Source organism: Castor canadensis, chromosome 8 (assembly GCF_047511655.1).
Source record: "Castor canadensis chromosome 8, mCasCan1.hap1v2, whole genome shotgun sequence".
Lineage (NCBI taxonomy): Eukaryota > Metazoa > Chordata > Mammalia > Rodentia > Castoridae > Castor > Castor canadensis.
In genome coordinates, this window is record NC_133393.1 from 19233492 (window position 1) to 19258019 (window position 24528).

The following is a 24528-nucleotide window of genomic DNA, read 5'->3' on the forward strand; positions in this document are numbered from 1 at the left end:
AAAGAAAACAAAAACATTTTCTCTAATGCTAAAAAAATTAACATGTTCATTCTAGACATATTGAAAAATATAGAAAAATCACCCAGAAGTGATCGTGGTTGACATTTGGCTGTGTTTCCTCTGAGGCATTTTTCTGAATGTGTGTGTGTGCATGTGTGTATTAATCTAGTTTTATAGCCTACATCTTCCTATATTGTTAGATAGTCTTAGAAAACATCCTTAATACTTATGCTATTCCTCTTTTTTTTTTTTTTGTACCCCTCTCCCATACTGAGTTTTGAACTCAGGGCCTCACACTTGCCATGCAGGAACACCCAAAGCTCTTTTGCTTTTAGTTTGTTTTTCTGAAAGGTCTCTTGCTTTTGCCCAGCTGGCCTCCAATCTCAGACTGCCATCCTCTTACCACCACCTCCTGAGTAGCTGGGATTACAGGTGTGCTCTACCACGCCTGGCCCTTTATTCCTCTCCTGTAAGGATAGGCCATCTTACTGCCCCTGGTCTTCTGTAGGAAACAAAGTAAACAATACTGAGCAAACATCCTCATGTCCTGATTGTCCCGTTTGTCTTCTGAGCTCAGTGGGTTGGTTGAATTGATTTGAATTAGCATCCCAGACACAGACTCAGTGAGTGGGAGGGAAAATGGTCAGTCTGGGCTTTTCAGCCTCTGAATGGCCAAATCACCTGACCACTGACTCTATTGTTTGGGAAGCCAGTCGCTAAGACAACAAAGAAAAGCCACCTTGACCTCCACACAGTTGTCCAGGTCAGTGCATAGATAGGCCCAGTGGCCCAGTCCAGCTTCTCTGCCCACCACCTGTGTTTGCATAAACTCCAGCCTGGGGGGCTTCGCCACCTCCCAGGTCTTCTTCTGCATGGTGGAGTTCTGGGCTCAGGCTGCCTGAGCGGGCCGCCGAGTTTCAAAGCTGTGGTTAAGGTTTCCCTTTCTCCCTCCCGCCTTCCTTCCTTTTCCCTTTTTGACTGATTGTATTTTCTTTGACTTACAAAAAAGACAATGTGCTAATTCTTAGAACTTTGGAAAGTCCAACAGACATTAAAGACATGTATTGACTTAATACATGTCACCTTGGTCCCACGTCTTCTTAACTGCGTCTCTCAGAGGATAGCATGTGCATGGCAGGACAATGAGATTAAGAACTGGGCTCTAGATTCAGTCCAAATGCTTTTTCTTACCATCTTTGTGACCATGGGCAAGTGATTTGACTTCTCTGTGTCTCAGTTGCTTCGTTTATAAAAATGTATTTATTTAATTTTTTTTGTGTGTGTGTGGTACTGGTGCTTGAACTCAGGCCTTCTTCTCCAGCCTAATTTTTTGTGATAGGGTTTTCTGAGATAGGGTCTCTCGAACTATTTGCCTGGGCTGGCTTCGAACTGCAATCCTCCTGATCTCTGTCTTCTGAGTAGCTAGGATTACAGGTGTGAGCCACTGGTACCTGCCTTCATTTAAATTTTTATCATTTAATATATCATGGATTTTTGTTTTTTTCTTTTCTTTTTTTTTTTGGTGGGGCTGGGGGTTTGAACTCAGGGCTGTGTGCTTGCGAAGCAGGTGCTTTACTGCTTGAGCCACGCCTCCAGTCCATTTTTGCTCGGGTTATTTTGGAGATGGGGACTCTCAAACTATTTGCCCAGGCTGGCCTCAAATCATGATTCTCCTGATCTCAGCCTCCCAAGCAGCTAAGATTACAGGCATGAGCCACCATTGCTCACCATTTCTATTCTTAAATATTGGATCGAAATATTTATTTTGAGGGCTGGTGGAGTGGCTCACATGGTAGAGTGCCTGCCTAGTAAGCATAAGGCCCTGAGTTCAAACACCAGTACCACAAAAAAAATTTATTTTGTCTGAGTATGATGGTTTACACCTGTAATCCCAGCTACTTGGGAGGCAGAAGTAGGAGGATCAAAGGGCTGAGGCTGGTCTAGGCAAAAGAGCAAGACCCTATTTGAAAAACAAACTAAAGGCAAAAGGGCTGGGGGCATGGCTCAAGTGGTAAAGTGAAGCCCTAGGTTCAATCCCCAGTACCACTGGAAAGAAAAAAAAAATTGGGGGGTGGGAGGGTGCCCCTTTACTTGTATTCACCATGTGCTGATTCTGATCCTGGGTGCTGCCAGCAAGACCCTAGTCACCCCACCTTCTGTTCCCTGCTCCTGGGTGCGGCTACCTTGCCCCTAGCCTTCAGCCCACCTGTTGACCTCTGGGCCTGACCTCTGACCTCCGCAGCCCTCTTCTGGGGCTCGGAGGAGTCAGGTGCTGGAGGAGGCCAGGCCACCTTCCAGAGAAAAGCTGTTTGCTGTTATCTCCCCAGCAGTTCAATTAGCATGCGGGAGAGATGCAAATTGAAGCCATCCTGCTGTTTTAGAAGAACTTAATATGTTTTTTAAAAAGCTAGGGTGAAAGGCAGAAATTGCAGGAAATTATATATTGCGAGCTGCTTTATCTTCCCTGCGGCTGATCCCCGGATGGATGCTGGATGGGAGCATCGTCTCCACTCAGCGCCCCCAGCATCTCATCAGAGGCTGGTGAAGCAGAGCCGCTGAGCCTCAGCCCCTCACCAGGATTTGCTCGGCTAGCCTGCCCACCCTGCCTCTTTTTGGGTTCACAATGTCAAGGGTTCGAGCCATTCACTACCCCTATTTATGGAGGGCAGGGGAAAGCTGTTGACACAGTCAGGGCCACCCTTAAAAGCACAAGCACGGGCTGGGGTGCAACCCAGGGTGCAGCCCTTGCCTAGTGTGCATGAGGCCCTGGGTTCCATCCCCAGCAATGCCAAAGAAATAAGCAAAGAAAGGCACAGGCCACAGACAATGACCTGGTCCTTGTTCCCATTAGGTGGGCACCTGCCAGGGAGGAAGATTCCCTTGGTGACAGTCTAGATCTCTCTGAAGAAGTGTGTTGTCCCCCATAGTCCTACAGTGGTGAAGCAGTCATAATGTGCTTTGAGTGACTGTCCTTGGGTTCAGGTTAGAGTCTTCACCCACATCTCACTTATCTGCCTTCAGCAGGGAATGAGATAGCTCACCCTGGCGGGGTTTTTCCAGTTAGCTGAGTTTCAGAGCTGTTTTTTTTTTTTTTTCCCTTTAATTTTAACTAGCTGCACAGAGCCCTTCTAAATGGATTTCACACTTCTCTGGCTCTTCCATCTGCGGTTACAGAACACGATTAAACCTGTCTTGATGATCTGGGGTTATCGTTTAGATCCTCGTCTTCATCTTTGGATCCACACTGGTTCCAGTCCCTCTTCCTCGCTGTGTGGCTTTGAGCAAGCATGTGAAACTTTCTGTAATCCCTGCCTCATACGGTTGTTGATAGGATTCAGTGAATTCTAAAAATAGTGGAAGAACCTTAGTATATTGACATTTTCATAGACAAACAACAGTCAATCACTGCCCATTTTACTATGGTTCAAGCCAGTGATAGGTAGTACCCTGCAAGTGGAAGCCTTGTTTTTGTTGTTGTTGCTTTGGTGCTGGGGCTGGAACCCAGGGTCTCCCACGTGCTAGGCAAGTGCTCTGCCACCAAGTCACACCCCTGGACCTTGTGCTGGGCACCGTGGACCAGAACTTGACGTAGTCTCTATGAATGTTCCCACCAGGATCACAGGGGACATTCTGATGCTACTTACCAAGCCCTAGAGGGGCTGAGTCCCTTTCTCCAGGCAGAACTGGTAGCAAAGTAGGTGGCAGAGCTGGGTGTCCCATCCAGTGGTCCAAGGAGCCAGTATCGCCCAGTCTCCTGGCCAGGCGCTATGCTGGAACAGACCAGCCTGGAAGTTATTTTTTGAACTTATTTTTGGTGGTGCTGGGGATTGAACCCAGGGCCTTGTGCATGCTAGGCAAGAGCTCTACCACTGAGCTACATCCACAGCCCTGCCAGGGTTTTTTGACTCAGGGTCTCATGATATAACCCAGGCTGGCCTCGAACTCAGAATCCTTCTGCCTCAGCCTCCCTAGCTGGGATGACAGGTGTGTACGCTGGACTTGCATTTACTTTTGTTCCCAAATTTCTTTCTCCTTCCTGATCTTGCATGGCCTCCGGGGTTCCCCAAGGAGACAGCAGTAAGAGCTCCCCCCTCCATTCTGTTGCAGCTGTGTGGTTGTTCCCCATGCATGTGTGCAGGGTAGCCAGTGCGGGTTGAGCATGTCCTCTGGCACCTAGGTGACCTCCAGCTATGTAGGAGGTCACTGTTAGAACAACCAAACTGTATCCTGGGAGGCTGGGGGGACACTGGATTTCCAGACTGTCCTCTGAGTGCCAGCCCTCCCCTAAAGGCATGGCCGTTTAGTGTCCCCGGCTGCTGGCATGCCCCAGAATTCTCCCTGTGGCATTGACACTGAACCCTAAACTACCAGACTTGAAAGGTCTGGTGGTCATCCTGTCTCCTATGCCATGTCACAGATGAGGAAATTAAGGCTTGCTGAAGGTGTATACAGCTAGGACTGTTCCTTGCCCAGCTGTCCCTGTCACTCCCTTGGGCAAACCCTAGTCCTCAGTTGCCTCTGCAGGGCTCCTTCCTCTGTGGGAAGGAACCACCTGACCTGTGCTTGCTTTAGTGTTCTGCTGACTCCATCTTGAAACAAAGGCACCCCCATTGCCCCTTGGCATTGGACCCATGATTTATGTGGCTGGATCTGGGAGGAGCCCACCTGGGTTCCCAGGCCCCCTCCTTTCTAAGCCATGAGATGGAGCTCTCTAGGGAGACACCTGGGGTTTGAACTTCGTCCTGGGACAGGGCCTTCCCCAATGCCTTAAAGGCCCAGAGATTTTTCTGGGTGTTAGAAGTAGAAATTCTGGGATCTAACTGCCTGGGTTTCTCACTGTGCAACTTTGAGCAAATAGCTTGATCTGTTAAGGCTCCATTTCCATCTGTAATCCCAGCCCCTTAGGAGGGAAAGATAGGAGAATCCAGGTTCAAGGCCAGCCTGGGCACAAAAAAAAAAAAAAAAAAAAATTCTCAAAGAACAGGCCGGCATGGTGGTGCATGCCTGTAATCCCAGCTACATGGGAGGCCATAGGTAGGAGGACTGCGGTCTGAGGCTGGCCTGGGCAAAAGCTTAGGAGTTTACCTGGGGACTGGGGACATGGCTCAAGTGGTACAGTACCTTCCTAGCAAGTGTGAGGCCTGGAGTTCAAACCTCAGTACCACACCAAAATACTAATACTAAAATGTAAAAGCTCTCTTTCCTCCATAAAACGGGGAAAGTGGAGGTGTTTGAAGGGTGAAGCCCTGAGGCCGTGCCTGGCATCTGTAGGTGCCTGAGCCTACCTTTCTCTTATTCCAGGCCTGAGGTCCTGGGTGACTCTGGAGGCTCCAGGATGCTGGAGCCCCTGGGGCCTTCTCTCCTGGGGGGTGAAGATGAGGCATCCAGTGCTGACTGTCCCAGAGCCTGCATGCAGCAGGCTTTCCTGTCCCATGGTTCCCAGTGTGCAGTACCCCCACCAGTGGCAGGAGCCCAGAGTCCCCAGAAATCAGTGACTATAAAGGAAGCAGGCAGTCGTCTGTGCCTGTTTGAATTTCTCAGCTGGTGATCATGGGCAGGTTCCTAACCTCTCTGATCCCTACCTCCCTCACTGGTAACAAATGACAAAGGATTGTTTGAGGACTAAAAATGATAAGGAATGTCAAGGTAGGGAATCTCATAAATGTTTGTTGAGTGAGAGAACAAATGGAGGGTACTCTGTGTTTGCTACGAAGGCATGTGAGGCGATGGGGGTAGGCAGCAGGGACAGGCCACACACACTGTGGGGTGAGGGGAGAAGTGTTCAAACAAGAACAAGGACCGCTCACATGTGCAGGTACTTAGTGTGTGCCTGTGCTGGTCTCCACGTTGTACTCCCGCACTTCAACCTCGTGGAGGTGGCATCTCCGTCTCTGCCACAGTTGGTCCTCACTGGCTGTGGGTCACTAGTCTCAAGAAGACACAGCTCTGCAGAGAGGAAAGGGCCTGTGTGAGGGGGCCCCATGGATTGCCGGCCAGGGCCTGGTCCTGCAGGACAGCGCCTGAGCTCTGAGCTGCAGAGGCCGCCTTACCAGGGTGTAGAGTACTCACCTTGCAGAGGTCACATGGGGGCGGGGTGGAGAGGAGGACATGGGGCCTCTGTCCAGTGCTCTGCCGGCTCCAGCAGGCTACAGGGATGGGCCCTGTGAGGGGAGGCCGGCAGAGGCCTCCCAGGGCCCGGATGCCTTGTCTGCACCTGGAGGGAGAAGTCGGGGCAGTGAACTGGTCTTGGGAGTTGGAATCCGGGCTCTGCTTGGATAACTTGGGACGTCTCCCTGGCCGTGAGCCTTTGGCTTAGCTGTAAACGGGCCACAGCCCCTGCTGTACCCACCTTGAGCACTGGGAGGGCTTCTCAGAAGTTTGGAAACAAACATGCAGGCTGGAAGTGCCCCAAGTGCCAGGGACTGAGGCAAATTGTGGAGTGAGGGCTTTGGGTCAGCAGGTCACACTCAGGGGCTTTGTGTTGTCATGTCACCTTTCTCAGCCATCAGGCAATGGACTCACACACGTGAATATTTGTCAAGAGGTAGCTATGTGAGGAGTGCTGGTGGCTCACGCCTGTAATCCTAGGTACTTGGGAGGCTGAGATGGGGAGGATCAAGATTTGAGGCTAGTCTGGGCATCTCCAAAATAACTAGAGGCAAATGGACTAGAAGTGTGGCTCAAGCTTCGCCTGCTTTGCAAGTGCGAAGTCCTGAGTTCAAACTCCAGTCCCACCCCCCCTAAAAAAAATGGTTGCTATGCAGTCTGCACTCTGCTGAGCACTGCGCACCTGCCATCTCCTGCAGTCAGCATCACCCCATGAGCCCCATGTTCCAGAGGGGAAACTGAGGCTCTAGAAGGTTACCTGTCTCACTGAAGGTCACACAGCTAGAAAGTGACCGAGTGAGGAGAGGATTGAAACTGGGCAGCTCTGGAGTCCACCTGCATCTCCATCCAGCAGGTCTGCTAGGCCCACAGGTGGGTGGGGCTGACTGCAGGGGGACAAGCTCCTCCCTCCCAAGAGTGGGACAGCAGCCCTGGGTTGGTGCTGGGCAAAGACAAGAGGCTGCTCTTTCCGACCTGGTTGGTGCTTGGGGGTCCCCTTACTTGCCCCGGGTTCTTGGCCTGTTTTCTCTCACACGCCCTGCCCTCCCTTCCTCCACCAGGATGTCGCCACCATGCAGTTCTGTGCCAACAAGCTGGACAAGAAAGATTTCTTCGGGAAATCCGACCCCTTCTTGGTATTTTATAGGAGCAACGAGGATGGAACGTGAGTTTCCTCCAAATTACAGACACTTCCTCACCACCTTGGGGCAGGGATGGGCAGTTGTGGCCACTTGTTCCCTCTCCCCCCTCCACTGCACACTCATTAAGGCAAAACTGCACACTTTCTCCCCTCCCGACCCTGTGGGCTCATTCCGAACTCGTTTCCCTAAGCTAGAAGCCACCACTAGTCTGACGGAGACACGCACAACACCTTGGCAGATGTAGTCAGCCATATACAAAGGAAGAATAGATCCTGGATGGAGGGTGAGGGGACCTAGGTCCCCCACAAACCTGCTGTGTGACCCCAGGCAAGTTAGGCTCCCTCTCTGGACCTGTTTTCTCATCTGTGAAATGAACAAATTGAATGAAAAGGTCTTCATGCACTGCGGCTCTGGCAGGCTGTGACCACTGGGGGCCAGAATTCTACAGAAGGAAGTGATGAGGCCAGGGAGGTTAATTGGAGAATCAGCAGGAGAAGGGGCTTGAAAGCAGCTCTGGATGGAAGACAGTGGGTCCCTGCGGTGGGGCGGGGTGGGGAGCAGGGAGGAATAATGGGCTAGAGGAACGAGGGTGCCTGGGAGGCGTGCTGAGAACCCCGTATTCTGAAATGGGGTGGTGTGTGCTGGGGGCAGGGGAGCAGCAGGGAGGAGGTACGCTTCAGTTCAAGGGAAAATCGATTTTTAAACCTGAACTCCAAAATGGGAAATTAGGTAGCAACATTTGCATGACAAAAGATTCTTTGTTTCACCAAAGGACTCCCGGCAGGGTTTCTTTAAATAACTCCTGTTGACTTGGACTTGGCCCACGGTGGGGTTGGGGAAGGAAGAGGCCCGAGTGTTGCTGTAGGTGTCCACACACGTCCCCCGCCCCAAGAAGGTCAAGCAGGGTGGCCCTGGCTGGTCCTGCTGGCCGGGAGGAGGAGGGGACTGGGGGCGGAGGGGGTTTGTGACTGTGCTCTGGCACAGGCTGTGTGGGATGGAGTGGGGGAAGGCTCGTGACTGGCTGCTCCCATGGTGAGTAGGTGGGAGGTGCTGGGAGCCTGGAGCTGTGCGGTGGGAACGGGCAGGGAGCACAGGGCAAATGGAAGACAGCCCTGACCAGGTAGCGGAGCCTCTCAAGATGTTCCAAATGGCAAAGGAGCTGGTCTGTACTTGGGGCAAATTTCTCTCTCTCTTTTTTTTTTGTGGTAATGGAGTTTGAACTCAGGGCCTTACACTTGCTAAGTAGGCTCTCTACCACTTGAACCACTCCTCCAGCCCTTTTTGTTTGTGATGGTGTTTTTTGAAATAGGATCTTGTGAACTATTTGCCCAGGCTGACCTAAAACCATGATCCTCCTGGTCTCTGCCTCCTGAGTAGCTAGGATTACAAGCGTGAGCTGCTGGCACCTGGCTCAAGTTTCTCGTAAGGGCAGCTGGCGTCTCCAGGGGGAGCACTGATCCCATGAGGATTTGACCAGGGACCAGCCAGAGGTGGGCCTGACACTCACTCATCACACTCCTGGAGCTGCCCTCATGTTGGATGCCAGTGATCCCTCTGCCAGTCAGGAGGTAACAGGAAGAGGCTGCCTGCTGGGCCCTGACCTGCGTTGTCACAGCTGAGTAACTGTAGGAAAGTAAGTGTGACCCAACAGAACCATCTGAGACACTTATGGACGTTCTGCTACTACCCACGTGTGGCTGTAGGCGCTGAGTGTGACTGAAGATTGCACCTGTCACCAGTTATTGATTAACTCCAGTGCAGCTGCAACCTCTCTGCCCCACAGTTGCAGTTTCCTCGTATGTACACTGGGGATGATCCGAGATGAGTTAATGTGTGCCGTTACCACAGGGCCTAGCAGCCAGGTGTGGTGGTACACACCTGTAATTCCAGCATTCAGGAGGTTGACACAGGAGGATCGTAAATTCCACGCCAGTCTGGGTCACAAGTGTGATCCTGTCTCAAAAAAAAAAAAAAAAAAAAAAACCCAAACCAACCAACACCCCAAAAAACAACAAAAAAAGAACAGGGCCAGCAGCATTAGTGACTGTTCTTATCTCCATTTTACAATAAGAAAGAAGCTCAGAGGGAGAAAGACACTTGCCCAGGGATGCACAGCTGGCAAATAGAGGCCCTGGGACTGGGACTTAGATCTGTCTGACTGTTGGGTGATGCTCTCCCACACCTGTGCTCTGAGTATGTGTCAAAATAATTGAGGTGAGCAGTGAGATGACCTCACGGGCCACTTCCAATCAAGGGCCTGACACCTTCAGCAGGTGCAGCTGGACACCTGAGCATTGGGAACTGGGGGGTTTTGTGGGGCTAAAGAAAGTGGGTTCAGGCAAGAGTCTGAGGAAGAAACCAGACTGATAGGGTCTGGGAAGGGACAAGGAGCAAGCAAGGAACTTGGACTGTCAGCTTAGAAGACCTGGTCAGAGAGTTTGGCTGGCTAGGGAAAGGAGAGAGAGAGAAGTCAGTGTTCAGAAATTGAGGGTGTCCAGAAGGCCTGAAGGACAGTTCTAGGGTAGGAGCCCAAAATGGCTTCTGTATAGTGTCATCTTCCCTTCCTCTCTTTCACTGGGGCTCAACCCCTCAACCTCCTCTGCCCGCTCCTGCCCGGGCCATGGGCACCTGGCCCCTTGTGCCCCCTCCCTATGCCTATCCTCGCCTCCCGCTCTGGGTGTGCAGGGAGGTCTCCCACATGTACCTCCACACTCCAGTGGGTGGGCGAGAAGGAGCAGACAAACGCTCAGCCATGATGACAAGAATGACACTTTGACTTGAAAATTGCCGGAGAAGAAATAGTACAGGCTGTGTAGGCACGGGTGGGGCCCAGGCACTTACCAGGTGACCTTTCCAAGCTGAGATGTCTCTGGGGCGGGTCCTGGGAAAGCTGTGCTTCTGGCTGCCCATCCACGTGGCAGGGCTAATTCAGGGTGGGCCAGCTGGGTGAGGCGTGGGGAGGGCAGGATGTCACCCAGCTGGGACAACCAATTCTGCCCTTTCAGTGTGCAAAGCAGGCTCATGGATTCAAACTGGAGACACTGACCGTGTCTTACATATCCTCCAAGTCAGAGGTTCTAATTTCATCTGGTTGAAATGAGAGAGAGAGCTGTGAAAATGCTTTTGAAGAAACCAGCTATTGATTGGGTTCTTTTTTTTTTTTTTGGTCATACTGGGGTTTGAACTCAGGGCCTCACACTTGCTAGGCAAGTGCTCTACCACTTGATCCACACCTCCAGGATTTTTGCTTTTAGTATATTTTTTAGATAGGATCTTTTGCTTTTGCCCAGTTGGCCTTGTATTCGATCCTCCTACCTCTGCTTCCTTAGTAGCTGGTATTACAGGAATGCATTACCACATCCAGCTTCATTGGTTCCTTTTTAAAAAAAATTTTACTGAATACCTACTAGGCACCAGACATTGTTCTAAGCACTAGGGATATGCCAGTGATCAAGAAGGGCAAAACTAGCCAGGCCTGTCATCCCAAGCTAGGCGAGAGACTGAGATCGGAAGCATCGCAGTTTGAGGCCAGCCTGGGCAAAAAAAGTTTGTGAGATTTCCACCTCAATGGAAAAAAAACTGGATGTGGTGTTTGCATGTCTGTCATCCCAGTGATGGCAGATAGCATAAAATAGGAGGAATGCACAGTCCAGGCTGGCCTGGGCAAAAAGCGAGACCCTACCTTCAAAATAACCACAGCACAAAGGGCCGAGTTCAAACTCCGGTACCACCAAAACTCCTTGATCATGTGGAGTTTGCATCTTAGTGACTGATCATAAACGGAATAAGTTTGGTGGAAAAAAGTAGACCATGTCAAATGGTGACAAATGAAATGGGGGAGGGGAGGAAGTACAAGAGAGACCAGGGATACCAGAGCCGGGGGCAGGGGGTTGTAAATTTCAGACACAGCAGTCAGGGATGCTTTACAGAGGCGGCAGTTGACCTGGAGAGGAAGGGCTTGGCCAAGGTCACACAGTGAGCTGGCCCCAGAGCATGAGCTAGAACCCAGGTCCCTGACACTTAGCCCAGGACTTGCCCCTCCAGTCAGGTCCTGGTGCAGGAACTTCTCAACAAGATCACAGGAAATGGCCATCTGGCTTCAGCCTGGCTGCTGGTAACAGGCAACTCCTCACCATGGGAATCTGAGTTTCCACCATCTGGCAGCCAGAGGTTGATCAGTTGGCTCCTGTCCACCAGGTTTGGTCCCCTGGGTTTCGGATCTGACAACTGTTCCTCTCTTCTTCCCCAGATTCACCATTTGCCACAAGACTGAGGTCATGAAGAACACCCTCAATCCAGTGTGGCAGACGTTCTCTATCCCCGTGAGAGCCCTCTGCAATGGGGACTATGACCGGTAAGATGAGGAAGGGTCCCTTCTTGTTCCCTCCCACGCTGTCCTCCCCAAGCACAGAGAGGGGTGTCCTCGTTCCTATCCATGTGCTATCCATATGAATGGGGCCTCCTGGTGCCGTGCCATGTGTGTCCTGCCCAGGGTGGGACTTGGGCAGCCTCCCCATCCCCTCAGCCTCACCGGCATGCCGGTCTGTCTGTGGCCTCACAGCCCCCCCGCTTTGCCCCTCCTCTTTCCTCTCTCTAGTTCTTCCTTGGTGGGAACCTCCCAAGGGCAGGAGAATGGGGGTGCCTGGAATACCAGGGTGTCCTCAGATGGGTATCCCTGATGCTCTGGCTGGGAACTCAGCAACCTGTCTCTTCATTGTTCCCCAGGAAGGGGCAGGTGGCGGCAAGGTTAAGGGGCCAGGGACTAGAGCAGGTAGAATCAGTGGACCCCACCAGCTCAACTCCCAGCAAGGGAACCTGGAGTCAGGACCACAGGGATCCTCCCTGCTGCCTTAATGACGCTAAATGAGGGTGAGGGGCTGGGCAAGAACTTGTGGGGTGTTTAGATTGGACACAGCCCACTCACACTGCATGCTAGCTGTCCTCATCACCATCCCCCTACCAAAATTCACCATCCTGTCCACGCATTGATTGAGCCCCTGCGGTGGCCAGGCACTGTGCAGGATGCTGGGAGCCAGCAGGAAACAGACGCACGATCTTCACCCTTCACCCAGCTTCATGGGGTTTAACTGCTCGTGGAGGAGGCAGATATTAATCCAGTAATCACACAGAGAAACATATCATTACCCATGGCGGTAGGTGCTGGAGAGGCGGGGGGCCATGGTAGAAGGAGCTGGAAGAGTGCACGGGCTGTGGGAAGTCAGGAGAACCATCTGGTCTCCTGGTGAAGGCTGCAGCCAGAGGGCTAGCTGGCCGGGGACACGAGGGCAGGGCTGTCCCAGTGGCCTTGCAGAAACTGGTTCCCTGCTGGCTGCTCTCATTGGAACCCCAGAGCATCAGAACAGAGAGACCCTGCTCACAGTGGCCACTGAGTGTGTGTTGCGGAGTGAGTGGAGGTGTGGCCTGCAAGCACCCATTTCCCCCCAAGGGAATCCTCAGGCTGCCCATCCAGGGCAAGAGGTGGCTCCTTCTGCCTCTTGGCTGGGACAGTCTGTCCCCAGGTGGTTTATTGAGCTCCTACTGTGTGCCCAGCCTGTGCCTCTGGCTATGTGATATTCAAGGGGAGGTAGCTGTGTTTCTGACCTCACAAGGTGCTGTGACGACAAGGAGCTCAGATGTGCACGTGTTTTAAATAGCTAAGCAGTTGTGCAGAGAAATGGGGAGCAAACATGGGTATTCCAGAAAAAACCTGTTATGCATGACTAGCCGGGTTGTGTAGGGCTTCGGGAGTGGGGTCTAACGGAGACTCGGGTGGCTCAAAGGTGGGGGAGTTCTGGGAAGAAAGCATGGGAAGACTAGCTGGATGGAGATGGAGAGGCAGTGGGAGGAACTCCAGGGCAGTGGGAGGCAGGCAGCCGCAGTCTCATGGGGTGGAAGGAATTGAGGACCCTGGCACAACTGCCCTGAGGTGGTTGGGGGTCCAGGTTGCCCCACAACCCTGGATCCCTAGGTTGGAGTTCCCAGGGCCTCAGACCCTACCTTCTCAGGGTTAGGGAGAGGGCAGTGGGGTTGAGGCCTGGCCTCACCTTTGAGCCACTGAAAAAGGCGAGTGTTTGGTGAAAGGGGTACAGGGTGTGGGGCGGGGCATGGAAAGTCCAGGCAGGCTCCCATCCCCCCTTCTAGGCTCAGCCCAGCCTCATCTCCTGCCAGGGTGGCTGGCAGCTTGTCCCTCTGGCAGCTTGTCCCCTTCTCTGTGACTGGGAACAAACTAACTGTGGTATGACTGATAGAGGTGTCCATCCAGGGGCCAATCCTGTCTGACTGGCTCCTGTCCTAGCCTGGTGTAGCCCTTTTCCCAACAGCTACTTGTGTGGGGCAGGAGACTCTTATGCAGGGAAATGAAGCCACTGTCCCTCTCCTTTAGCGGCCCCTCTGGGAGCCTCACAGCACTCTCAGACCGTGTTTTTCTCTCAGGTTGCTCCTAGCCAAGAGGGAGACAGATAGGCCATAGTAACAGCAAAGCCTCTGGGGACACTTAACTCTGGCCGGCCCTGCTGGGAGCTGTGACCTATATAACCTGAGTTCATCCTCCTAGCAATGGCCTAGCCTCCTTAGGAGGAGAAACCAATGCCGCCAGCCTCTCAGGTGAGGGGCTGAGGACAGGGAGGTCGAAGGACTCACCCAGTGGCTTAATGCAAGCTGATGGCAGAACCAGGAACTAGACCCTGGAAGGCTGGCTCTAGAACCTTGTGTTCTGTTACTAAATACCCAAGGCGCTGCAGTGTGGCAAGGCCACAATTAGCAGGTTTCGAGGAGGCTTTAAGGAGCCTTGCTTAGAGGTGAGGGGCAAGTCTGCTTTGGTACTGGAGGTAGAGCTGCTTTAGAGGTAGTTTTAATTCTTAAAAAATGAAAGGTGTTTGTGGCTTTAATCCCAAATGATTCAGAAGGGAGAAGAGAGGGAAAGAAAGACTCAAAAGACCTTGAGAGGCCTGGCATGGTGGCTCAAGCCTATAACCCTAGCTACTTAGGAGGTGGAGCTCAGAAGGATTACGGTTTGAGGCCAGCCCAGGCAAAAAGTTCACGAGACCCCCATCACAACCAATGGCTGAGGTATACACCTGTCATCGCAGTCACATAGGACTGAATAGGAGGATCACAGTCCAGGCATAAAGCAAGACATTACCTCCAAAATAACCAACACAAAAAGGTCTGGGCGTGTGGCTCAAGTGGTAGAGCACCTGCCTAGCAAGCGTGAGCCCTGAGTTCAAACCCAATGCCAAAACAAAACAAAAAACCTTGATATTCTCCTGGCTGTGGGAGACAATTGCCTGGTGATTGGCAGACAAGAGAAGAAGGTGCCAGTGACAGAGGGGAAATGTGACCAAGCTGGATTCTTTACCTCGTAAAGAATTGTCCTGCGTACATTATGGAAATGACATTCTTTGTTTAGAAAGGAGCTGGTGCTGTTGAGAGGGAAAGAAAAGGGAAGGGTGCTTGTAGCCCCAGGAAAGCATGGGAGCGTGGGGGCAGGCATGGCTCAAAGGGGAGGGGACAGAGGTCTAGGAGGTCCCAGGAGGCACTGGCAGAGGTCAGGTGCCCAAGGCTTTGGGGAGGAGGTTACAGGCCAGAACAAGAAAAGAGCAGCTGATGTGAAAGCTCGGAGGAGTCCAAGAGGGGTCAGCTGCTGCCAGGTAGCCGAGCCAGGTTGCTGAGTGAGGAAAATGCACTGGAAAGTGGACCCCTGTTGGGATACAGAGGGCAAGAGGACCGGGGCTCTTCTGAGAATGGGTAGCTTCCTCAGAATGATAGGGGTGGACACCAGATAATTTATGTGAGTATTTAGGATATAGGGCAGGTTGTGTCCTGGTTGGCTTCAGTGCATTGTCTTACTTGGTGAATAACCTTAGGAAGCGGGTACTCACTTGTGATGTGCCCATTTCACAGATGGAGAAATGAAGAACCAGATCTTACGTAACTTGCCAAAGGAAGAGGGTACATTTTCCTTCTGCAGAAATTGCCTCTGGGCTGGCTCCCTGGTTTGGGGTGCCCCTGCCTTGCCTTGTCTCTGCCACACGAGACCATCCTTGAGCCATCAGGCTCAGTAGAGCTTCAGCCAGAGGAGATGGTGTCAGAGTCAGCCAGTTTCACCGTCCTGTAAAGGGAAGGGGAGTGGTGACAAGAAGCACTTCCCCTATCTTCCCAGAATTTGTCCTCTGTTACTGAAAATTCTGCCAGGGACTTTTCCCTGTTAAGCCATCTCCATCTGGGTTGGGCTGGGTCACTGGCTCCCATCTCTTGTTGAATGACTAGGTTTTAAGAGGGGTACCTAAGGAGTAGAATCCTCCCCTGGGGCTGGCTTTGAGCTTCCGTATGGCCCTCTGGGTGATGGAGCTGCTTCTGCTGTGGTCCTAGCACACGCTGGGGACCAGACGCAGTACCAGGTTCACAGTGTGACCTCAGTGAGGGCCGTCTTAGCATTCCCAGTTTGCAGAGAGAGAAACTGAGGCTTAGACAGCAGAGGCAGACACTGTGGTAAAGTAAGGGTTCCGGGACCCTATAGTGCCGTTCTCACTGCCTGCCTTGGGGGAGGCCCCGGGCAGCTTCTTCCTCACTGCAGCCTGTCAGAGTTTTGGACCGACTCAGTGAGGGTAAAGTAACTCCCTTGGGCTCAATCTTAGGATTTTTTTTTTCCGTTTTTTTTTTGTTGTTGTTGTTAGGATGTATTCATTGTGAGGGGGGAGGATTCCTTGTGACAATTCCAAATAGGTAGTTAGATCACTCCTGCTGTTTCTCCCCCTGGACTCCCTCCTCACAGCCCTAGGAACTTGTAAGCAGCTGGGAAATGTCCCCTGTCCTTGCCCCGGAGAGGCTCATCACGAGGACCTTGCAGCTCCAAGCTTGGGTTCAGAGGCGACTGTGTAACAGAGCTGGTCAGTGTGCAGGGCTGTGCCTTCTCCAGTGCCCCCATCCTGCTGCCCAGTGAGGCTCACACGCTTGCAGCACTGCCATTCTAGCCCTGGGTGTCCAGAAGGTGGGGACACCAACTCCTGGCCTCTACACAGAGCAGCTGGGCAGGTCAGGAAAAGCCGCCGTCCTCTGGGCCTCCTTTTGTGTTCTGTGGAACAAAGGTATTGTCACTGGCATAGCTCAGCTCACAAAGGAGGCAGAAGGGGTCAGACAGCCAGAAAGTATTTCAGGAGCTCCTCATCTATGCTGGGCACTATTCTAGAACCTGAAGACGCAGCAGGAAACAAAACTGATAAACAACCCCTGCCTCTGGGAGTGGGTGTTGTCGTGGTGAGTGGAAGTCACTGGAGATGGGAGCTTGGGAAAAGGGGTCGTGTGTGTCCTATAGGAACGGGGCAGCGTGTCAAGTGCTGCTGAGGCCCCACCCTTCACCTTTCAGCCCCTCCAAAGCAAGCATGACTGTCCCATTTTACAGAGGAGTAAACAGAGTCTCCTGGGGGTAAGCCAGCTACTCAGAGCCACACAGCTGGTCCCTAGAGGAGTTGAAACTACTTCCACAGGCAGCTTCCCCAGAGCCTGCACCCCTCCTGCCACCTCACTGCTTCCCGATTTGGGCTCCCATTCTCAGCCTCTTGGTGCCAAATGGGACTTTATTTTGTGGCCACTGAGGCACGTTTCGTTGTCCCCCACACAGGAGCTCATTCTCTTGGGCACTGTCCCCAGAAGTCATGGCCAGCCTGACGTAGCCTTTGTTGGGCTTGCGCTAGCTAAGGAGTGGGAGCCGAGGCCTGCAGGCCACCAGTGGCACCTGCGGTGACCTAGGGCAGCCCATGTGGGGCTGCGATGGAGCTGTAAATACTGACCTCTGGCTTCTCTCCAGGCATCGTTTCCTTCCCTTTCTTCTCCCAACGCTGGAGGCTGCAACTTTGAACGGAGGCCAGGCAGGGGCAGGAATCTCCCACTTGGCTGTAAGATCACATCCCCTGGGGAGCTTCTCATGATCCCAGGCCCACGCTGCACCCTGGACCCCTGGATTCTGAACTTCTGGGGTAAAGCTTTGGCCTCACTATCTCCAGAGCACCCCAGGGGTTCCAGAGTGTAGACAAGTTGGAATCAGGTGCCCCAGTCTAGAGAAGGGTTGCCCAGTGGACCTGCTCAGAACTTTCCAGAACCAATTACATTGGGCCCTCTGAGCTGTGGGGTTGAAAATAATCTCCCCGTGACTTTGTGGATATTTGGGGCCTGTATGGCTGCAGTCCTCCTGTAGTCTCTGAGCATGTTGCTGTCACCCATCTAGTCACCTGAGGTTTCTGAAGGTCCCCTGCAGAGCTGGAGGGCTCTGGGGATGGAGTGGGAGGCAACTGTGCAGGGATGGGGAAATTCGGCCTTGTGAGCAGTGGCAGGAGGCCTGGCCTGGAAGGCAGAGAATCGGTTTGTCCTGGCTCATACCCTCACCACTGTGTGACTGTGACTCTGGACAAGTCACCTGGGGGGGGGGGTGTCCTTCAGGCCCACCTTCTGAAAACAAGGAGGTGGAGGCCATCACTCCAGGACACACCTAGCTTGATCATTAGGGAAACCCTTCAAGCCAAGTCCCAGGCCTGTCCCTAAGCTGGGCTTGGGAGTGTCCGAAAAGCTCCCTAGTAAATCTGCCAGATAACCAGGCTTAGGTGACATGGAAGTCACTTCCATCCTTGTCATTCCAGGAATCAAAAATTGCAGAGCCCAGGTACCCAGGTTCAAGTGTCCCCCAATTTAAGTAAATTCATAAGACAAACCATGGGGGTGTGGCCACGTGATAAAGGGGAAAGAAAGGCATTTTTAGAGCACTCCGTGAGGCAGGTTGATTTTACCACTTGTCTTGACAGCTGTTCTGCAAGACCTTTATTATTCTCACTTTAAATGAGGGCTGGTGGCTCAGGAAGGTTGAGTGACAGCTCCAGGTCCCCCAGCTGGGCCCCGGTGTCTAAGCCTGGGGCCATCTGTGCCATCCTGGCCCCTTTCTGCTGTCACCGCTTACAGCCCATGTTCAGGGGCCCGGTTGTGTGTGTGTGGTTCTTTCCATAATAATTTGTCTCAGAGGATTTTTGTTTGTTTGTTTGTTTGGGTTTTTTTTTTTTTACAAGAATTTCAAGGATTCCTGTAAATCTTGTATGTCTGTCCCATTTTACATGAATTCTGTTTTATAAGAATCTAGCCTGTGAGCAACCTTCTAAGCATACCTTCATTCTGGAACAGTCTGCCCCATGCAGTGAATGCGTGCCCCGCCCCCCACCCCCACCCGTGTCCCAAGGAGAAGCATCCAAAGGGAGACAGCGCCTCCTTCTGGGGGCCGCGCTGAGATCCGCACATGTTAATGGGGGAACTGACTAAAGCTGCCTTGTGTGCTCCATCGGAGCTGAAGGCTGGAGACCCCTGCTCCCTGGGTCTCTCCCACCTCCCCAGACCTTGTGGGGGGAGACCCGGCAGCACCCCTGTTCCTGGTCATCCCTGAGGAGGCAGCAGCCAGTACCAAGGGTTAACCGGCACCTCTCCACCTCCCTCCTCCTGCCTTGGTCCGCTAGCCTGTTGCCATGGGAACATTACTAAAAATAAAACGGGCTCTCAAAGCCCAGCCCCATGCATAGGAGTCCAAACAAACTAATTAAAGCAGCCCGGCTAAAATGTGAAGGTAATTACACCCTCACTCAGGAGCCAGTCTTGGGGGTGGAAAAGAGCATCAGGCCACTAGGCGTCGGGGCCCTTGGGCCCATTCCTACACGCAGGGCTAGGCTGGCTCCTCAGACCCCTCAGACACAGCACATGGCATTCCGCAAAGCAGTCTTGTCACCCTCCCCTGAAGGAGCCGCGCTGCTTAGGCCTAAGATCTGGCTGGCTTCCCACCATCGTGGCACCACCCGATGAATGTACAGTGTGGCTCCCTCCTGAGGCCGGTGCTCCATCTGGGGTGGCTGAGCTGGGTGAACAGCCAAGGCCAAAACACCACATCCTCCGTGAAAGCTCTGGAAGTCACTGTGCAGCTCCGAGGCTGCCTCTCCCTGGCTCTAAGCCTTTGCTAACTGGCCTCAAGGTGGCTACCCTCCCCAGCCCTAACCTGGAGGGCTGCTGATCCAGGAGACCCCATCCTCAGGCCGCATGTGGGTGGGTGAGGGTGGCCCAGCCCACCAAAGGCTCTTTGTCTTCCAGGACCATCAAGGTGGAGGTGTATGACTGGGATCGAGATGGCAGGTAAGTGACAGGAGTATGAGAGGGGAGGAGGTGAGTGGACATGGGAACTCTGGGGAGGGAGAGTGGACCCTGTCCTCTGTCCTGCATGGGGAGAGCTGTACCGTGTACTCTGGGGTGTGCAGTCCAGGTTGTCCTGTGTGAGAGTCTGTGGCCACCTTGACTCATCTCCACCCAGCTCACTGAGGCACCAAGGACCTCTGTCCTGCAGGAATGGTGCCAGAGTGGCCAGCCAGGGCCTGAAATGCCCACATTTGGCAGCGTTTAGGATTTTCTGAAGTATGTATGTTCTAGGATACAAAACTAGCATCCACGCACGTTCTCTGTGTGAGCCTTGGAAAGGTGTTGTAGGGCCACCAAGGTGCCACGGCCTACTGGGGAGGCTGAGTGTGCGCGTGCAGACAGTTTGCAGATAGGGACCGAGGGACTTTCAGGGCATGGCCAAGGATTGGCTCCACATGGAAGTTTTGATGCTTGCTAGTGGATTCCCGTGTCACAGGGCCACACAGGAGAAGGGCTGTGCCTGGCTGGTGAGAGGGTGGTTCCCACTTGGGCTCTGTGGGAGGTCGGTGCCTTTTCCTTCTGCAGATCTGAGGGCCCCGAGGAGCCAGTGCTGCTGGAGATTCATAGGCAGTACAAGAGCAGGCATCACAAAACTCAGTCCAGAACCCTCGCTGGCTCCCACTTGTCTGCTGAGCCACATCCAAATATGTCATCCTGGCTTTTGCGACCTCTCCCTGCTGTGGCACTGACCAGGGAGGGCTGAGGATAAGGAACTTCAAAGTCCCACAATTACGGGCGCCTCGTCTCAGCTCTTGGAAAGCGCTCTGTGATGCAGCTCCAAGTGAGGCCCAAGCCTCTGGTGCTTAGCTGCAAGCTCCCTCTCCTCCTCTCCTCCCCAGCTACCTCACAGCCACAGAAGTGACACTTTACCCATGATTGCCATCACCCGAGGTTGCCATCATTGTCATCTTACCTTGGCATTCTCCGTACTTTTCCTTTACCTGGAATATTTTCTTCCATGGCAGCTGGGGACAGCCACCAGGTGCCATTGGGTCCTTCTCTCAATCTGCCATAGTCGGAAGACTCAGAGCTGTAAATATGTAGTCAACACAGTATGGGGCCAGGTGGGGGGACTCAGGCCTGCTCCCTCCTACTTGGGAGGCAGAGATTGAAAGGATTGAAGCTCAAGTTCAGCCGTAGGGTAAGTCAGTGAGACCACGGTCTCAGTAAGCTAGCTGGGCATGGTACTGTGTGTCTGTAGCCCCAGCCACCAGGAACTTGGTCTGAGGCTGGCCCCCTTGCAAAAGCTTAAGACCCTATCCAAAAATTAACTAGAGCAAAAAGGGTTGGAGGAGTGGCTCAAATGGTAGTGCACCTGCCTCGCAAGTGTAAGGTCCGGAGTTCAAACACCAGTGCTGCCAAAAAAAAAAATGTGGCACATGCTGGAATTCCAGGGGGAGGCGGAGAGGGAGGATGGAGGGCTAAGGCCAGCCCTGGGAAAAGCTTAAGATCCTACCTGAATAATCAACTGAAGGCGAAAGGGCTGGGAGCATGGCTTAAGTGGCATAGCCCTAGCTAGACAAGCATAAGGTCCTGAGTTCAAATCCTGTATCATCAATGGGGGGAAAAATACGGAGAGCTGGAGGTGTAGTTCAGTGGTAGAGCTCTTGCCTGGCATATTGGAGGCCCTGGGTTTGATCCCCAGTCCTGAAGGGGAGCCGGTTTTGGTGGCACGCACTTGTAATCCCAGCTACTCGGGAGGCTGAGACAGGTGAATCATTTGAGTCCAGGAGTTCAAGGCCAACCTGGGCATTATAGTGAGACCCTGTTTGAAACCTAACAAAAAAGGTGGTAGAGCATCTGCCTAGAAAGCAAAAAGCCCTGAGTTCAAACCCCATTACCACAAAAATATGAAGCTATTGGAAAAAATGTCAGATAAACAGAAGAGTTTAATGAATACCTTTAAGCCATCACTTGAATTTTTTTTTTTGCAATCATAACTAAGTTTTTTTTTATTTATATATATATTTGTTTATTCACATGTGCATACATTGTTTGGGTCATTTCTCCCCCCTGCTCCTCACCCCCTCTCTCTCCCCCCCATCACTTGAATTTGACAATTGTTGAATTTCTCTGTATTTGCCTTATTTATATTTTAATGTAGCTTAAAGAGGCATTTTTCCCCTCTAAATTTTTCACTGGGAATGTCTAAAATCTAAGGCCACAATACCATCATCACACCCAACAGATTCAATGGTAATTCTTAAATACTATCCAGTATGCCTTTCCCATTGCCCAGGTGCCCCCAAAACCTTTGATGACTGGCTTATTCAAACAAGAAGCTCAAGAAGTGGGTCCTGTCTCTCTAGCACCTTGCTCTTTGCTAGGTGACATGGAGGCCCAGGGGAGAGGCTGGGGATGGGCGAGGCCTGTCACAGCCTGGGCCTCCATCCAGTCTTAGCAGCTGTCTTCCCTTGCAGCCATGACTTCATCGGGGAGTTCACCACCAGCTACCGGGAGCTGGCCCGCGGGCAGAGCCAGTTCAACATCTATGAGGTGAGCGGGGCGCCCAGAGTCGGGTTTGTTCTGATGATTGAGGCTCTGGGTCATTTCAGTGAGGACCACAGACAGTTATGTGCCAGGCTGGGGGCTGGGTGAGTTTTCCTGTGAGGTGGGGGTGGAGGCCCCATCTTACAGTCCTACATCTCTGAGAAGAGTGAGCACTTGCCCAAAGTCACACAGTTTTGTAAGTGGCAGAATCCAGAGGCAAACACACTTCACTGAGTGGCAGCGCCCCTATGGAGCACTTCCTGCAAGAGCGTGGGAGACAGTGGAGGGAGGGAAGAAAGGAAGGATGGAGGGAGGGAGAGGGGGAGGAAGGCTGTGGTCTGAGAACTGAGGTGCCAAGTTCGAGGTGGCCCCTGCCTTCAGTCAGAGCAGCCTCAGGGCCAGAACCGTTGCTGGAGTATGCTCCCTTTGGGGCGCCTTCCCCCCCTTCCTGATGTCACCATCTGGTGCAGGTCTTGCCCCTTCCCAGCCATGCTGGCCACCTGCGCTCCTCCCTCCTAAACTTCCACAGACATCACAGCCAAACCCACTGCACCCAGATCCCTGCGACCCTAATTTCTGCTGGGGTCATAGCCTAACTCTGCCACTTTCTAACTCTGTGACCTTGGCTAAGTCCCCAAACCACTGTGTGCCATGTAAACTGAGAAGTAAATAAGTCATTGGAGCCGTCCTCAGCCCAGAGGTCAGCACTGGCTTCTCCCGTCATCTGCTGGGCGCCCCCCTGCAGGAGTGCTAGGAGAGCCATGCAGGCAAGGCAGCCTTCCATTCCGGAGAGAGCGGGCTTTGAGCGCCATCATGGAGCCTGAATCCTCCTGCACTTGCACTCGCTCGCCCTGCATCTCTGTTCCAAGTGGGCAGGCCTCGTCCTCCCCGGGACAGGTGAGGGGACAGCCCCACAGGCGCTGCTTCCGCAACCACATGCCAGGCGGAGCATGGCACGGTGAAGACGTGTGGCTGCGTTATCTTTAAGGGGTTCCAGTGTGGAAGCGCGTGGTTCCACAAAGGTGGGGAGGGGGCTGTCCGTCCCCCCCCACCCCCCCAGCGCAGGCAGACAGGCAGACTCCACCTTTCTCTGGCTTCCTTTGAAGGGAATTGTAGGGAGGTGGAGGGAAGAGGTCAAATCTCCTGGGAAGAGGTTGTGATCTCACGGGTTAATTACTTGTTTCCTGCATCCTGATCTCTTGCCTCTTTGTGTGGGAAGCAGAAGTACTGTCTTCATGTATCGAAAAGCCACCATGGAAAAGGAACTCAACTTTGCAGGCCTGGGGGCAGGCTTTGGACCTTGGGGGTATCACTGGGAATTTGAGTGGACTCAGGAAGGCCTTGCTAGAGATGGGACTGCCTGAAACAGAAACATGCTCCTGCCAGTAAGATCCTGTCCTCAGTTAGCAAGATCCTATCTCAAAGAACCAGCCAAGATTGGTGCTACACAGCTGTAATCCCAGCTAGGCAGGCAATAGAAGGAAGATCATGGTCAAAAAACATGAGCCCTTATCTGGAAAAATAACTAAAGCAAAAAGGGCTGAGGGCATGACTCAGGTGGCAGACTGCCTGCCTAGCAAGCAGAAGGCCCTAAGTTCAAATTTCAGTACCTCCCAAAGAAAAGACGGTGTCCTGGCCCCTGGCATCACTCTGGAAGTCTGACACTAGTCCAGCTGTTTGCACTCCAGTCCTACTCAGCCTCCCAGAGCCTCCCACAGCACTGCCCCTCCTGTCAGCTGGTGCCATCACAGGGAAGTCACCACTAACATCTCCCATCCCTGGGTCCATCAACAAACACTGCCTTCCACTCTGCCTCCTTCCATGCCCCCCCCCACAGGGACCAGAGTGCTCCATGTGTGGCTGCACGCAGTTCTTTGAAGTTCTTTGAAGTTCTTTGAAGCCTGTGTGGCATTCGTGTTCCACATTTCCGCTCTCTAATGTGACCATGGTAACGTTAAGCAGAGCTATGTGTGAAGTGGGCACCCGAATGGAAGTCTGACCACACTGCTCACAGACGGGAGGCCCAGCGCCGGCCCAGCCTGGGGACAAGAGGGGAGGGGAAGGGAGGGGAGGGAAGGGAAGGGGAGGGGAAGGCAGGGGAGGGGAGAAGAGAGATCCTGACAGACTCTGATCTCAGCTGAGGTCTACAGGGTGAAGGGCAAGCTCCTGCTCCAGCCAGTCCTTGGCCATCTGGGCATATCAGAGACGCAAGGCACGCACTGCCCAGGCCCCCAGGAGCTGCCCTGCCCCTGTCTTCTGCCTGTCCCTCACTTTCCAGTCTTTGAGGATGTGTGGACTGTGCAGTATGATTCCTGCTGGTGCCTCCACCTGGGCCCCCTCTGTCCTCCTCCTGTGAGGATCTGTGGTCCCTAGAGACTCCCTTCCTATGCTCCCACTCAGAAAGCCATCTCCAGCTGCAAGGGTTCCACCCCACAGCGTGCCTGGACTCCCTGTGGCCATTGCTGTTTATGATGTCATGAGGTCCTCCAGAGTCGGTGCAATGTCTCACTTGCTGCAGTGTCCCCAGAGCCACTCAGAGCTCCAGTGCACAGGAGGACCGGCTGGGGCTTTGGGGGCT

The 24528-nt window shown here is 53.0% G+C and overlaps 1 protein-coding gene and 1 non-coding gene across 4 annotated transcripts in view; one reads left to right on the forward strand and one right to left on the reverse strand.

Moving 5' to 3' along the window:
* Window positions 1-24528, forward strand: part of Cpne5 (copine 5) — an 83052-nt gene that overhangs the window by 42516 nt on the left and 16008 nt on the right. For 2 of the 3 annotated variants that reach the window (XM_074082318.1, XM_074082319.1), the window contains 4 exons: window positions 7167-7270; window positions 11497-11601; window positions 19359-19400; window positions 21881-21956. In XM_074082318.1, the coding sequence (XP_073938419.1) occupies window positions 7167-7270; window positions 11497-11601; window positions 19359-19400; window positions 21881-21956 (327 nt within the window). Of the gene's footprint in view, window positions 1-7166; window positions 7271-11496; window positions 11602-18790; window positions 18844-19358; window positions 19401-21880; window positions 21957-24528 lie in introns of those variants that run through there. The other variant, XM_020179572.2, reaches the window with a different exon arrangement.
* Trnaa-agc (transfer RNA alanine (anticodon AGC)) lies at window positions 3813-3882 on the reverse strand. The gene has a single exon. It is a non-coding gene; the product is annotated as a tRNA-Ala (tRNA).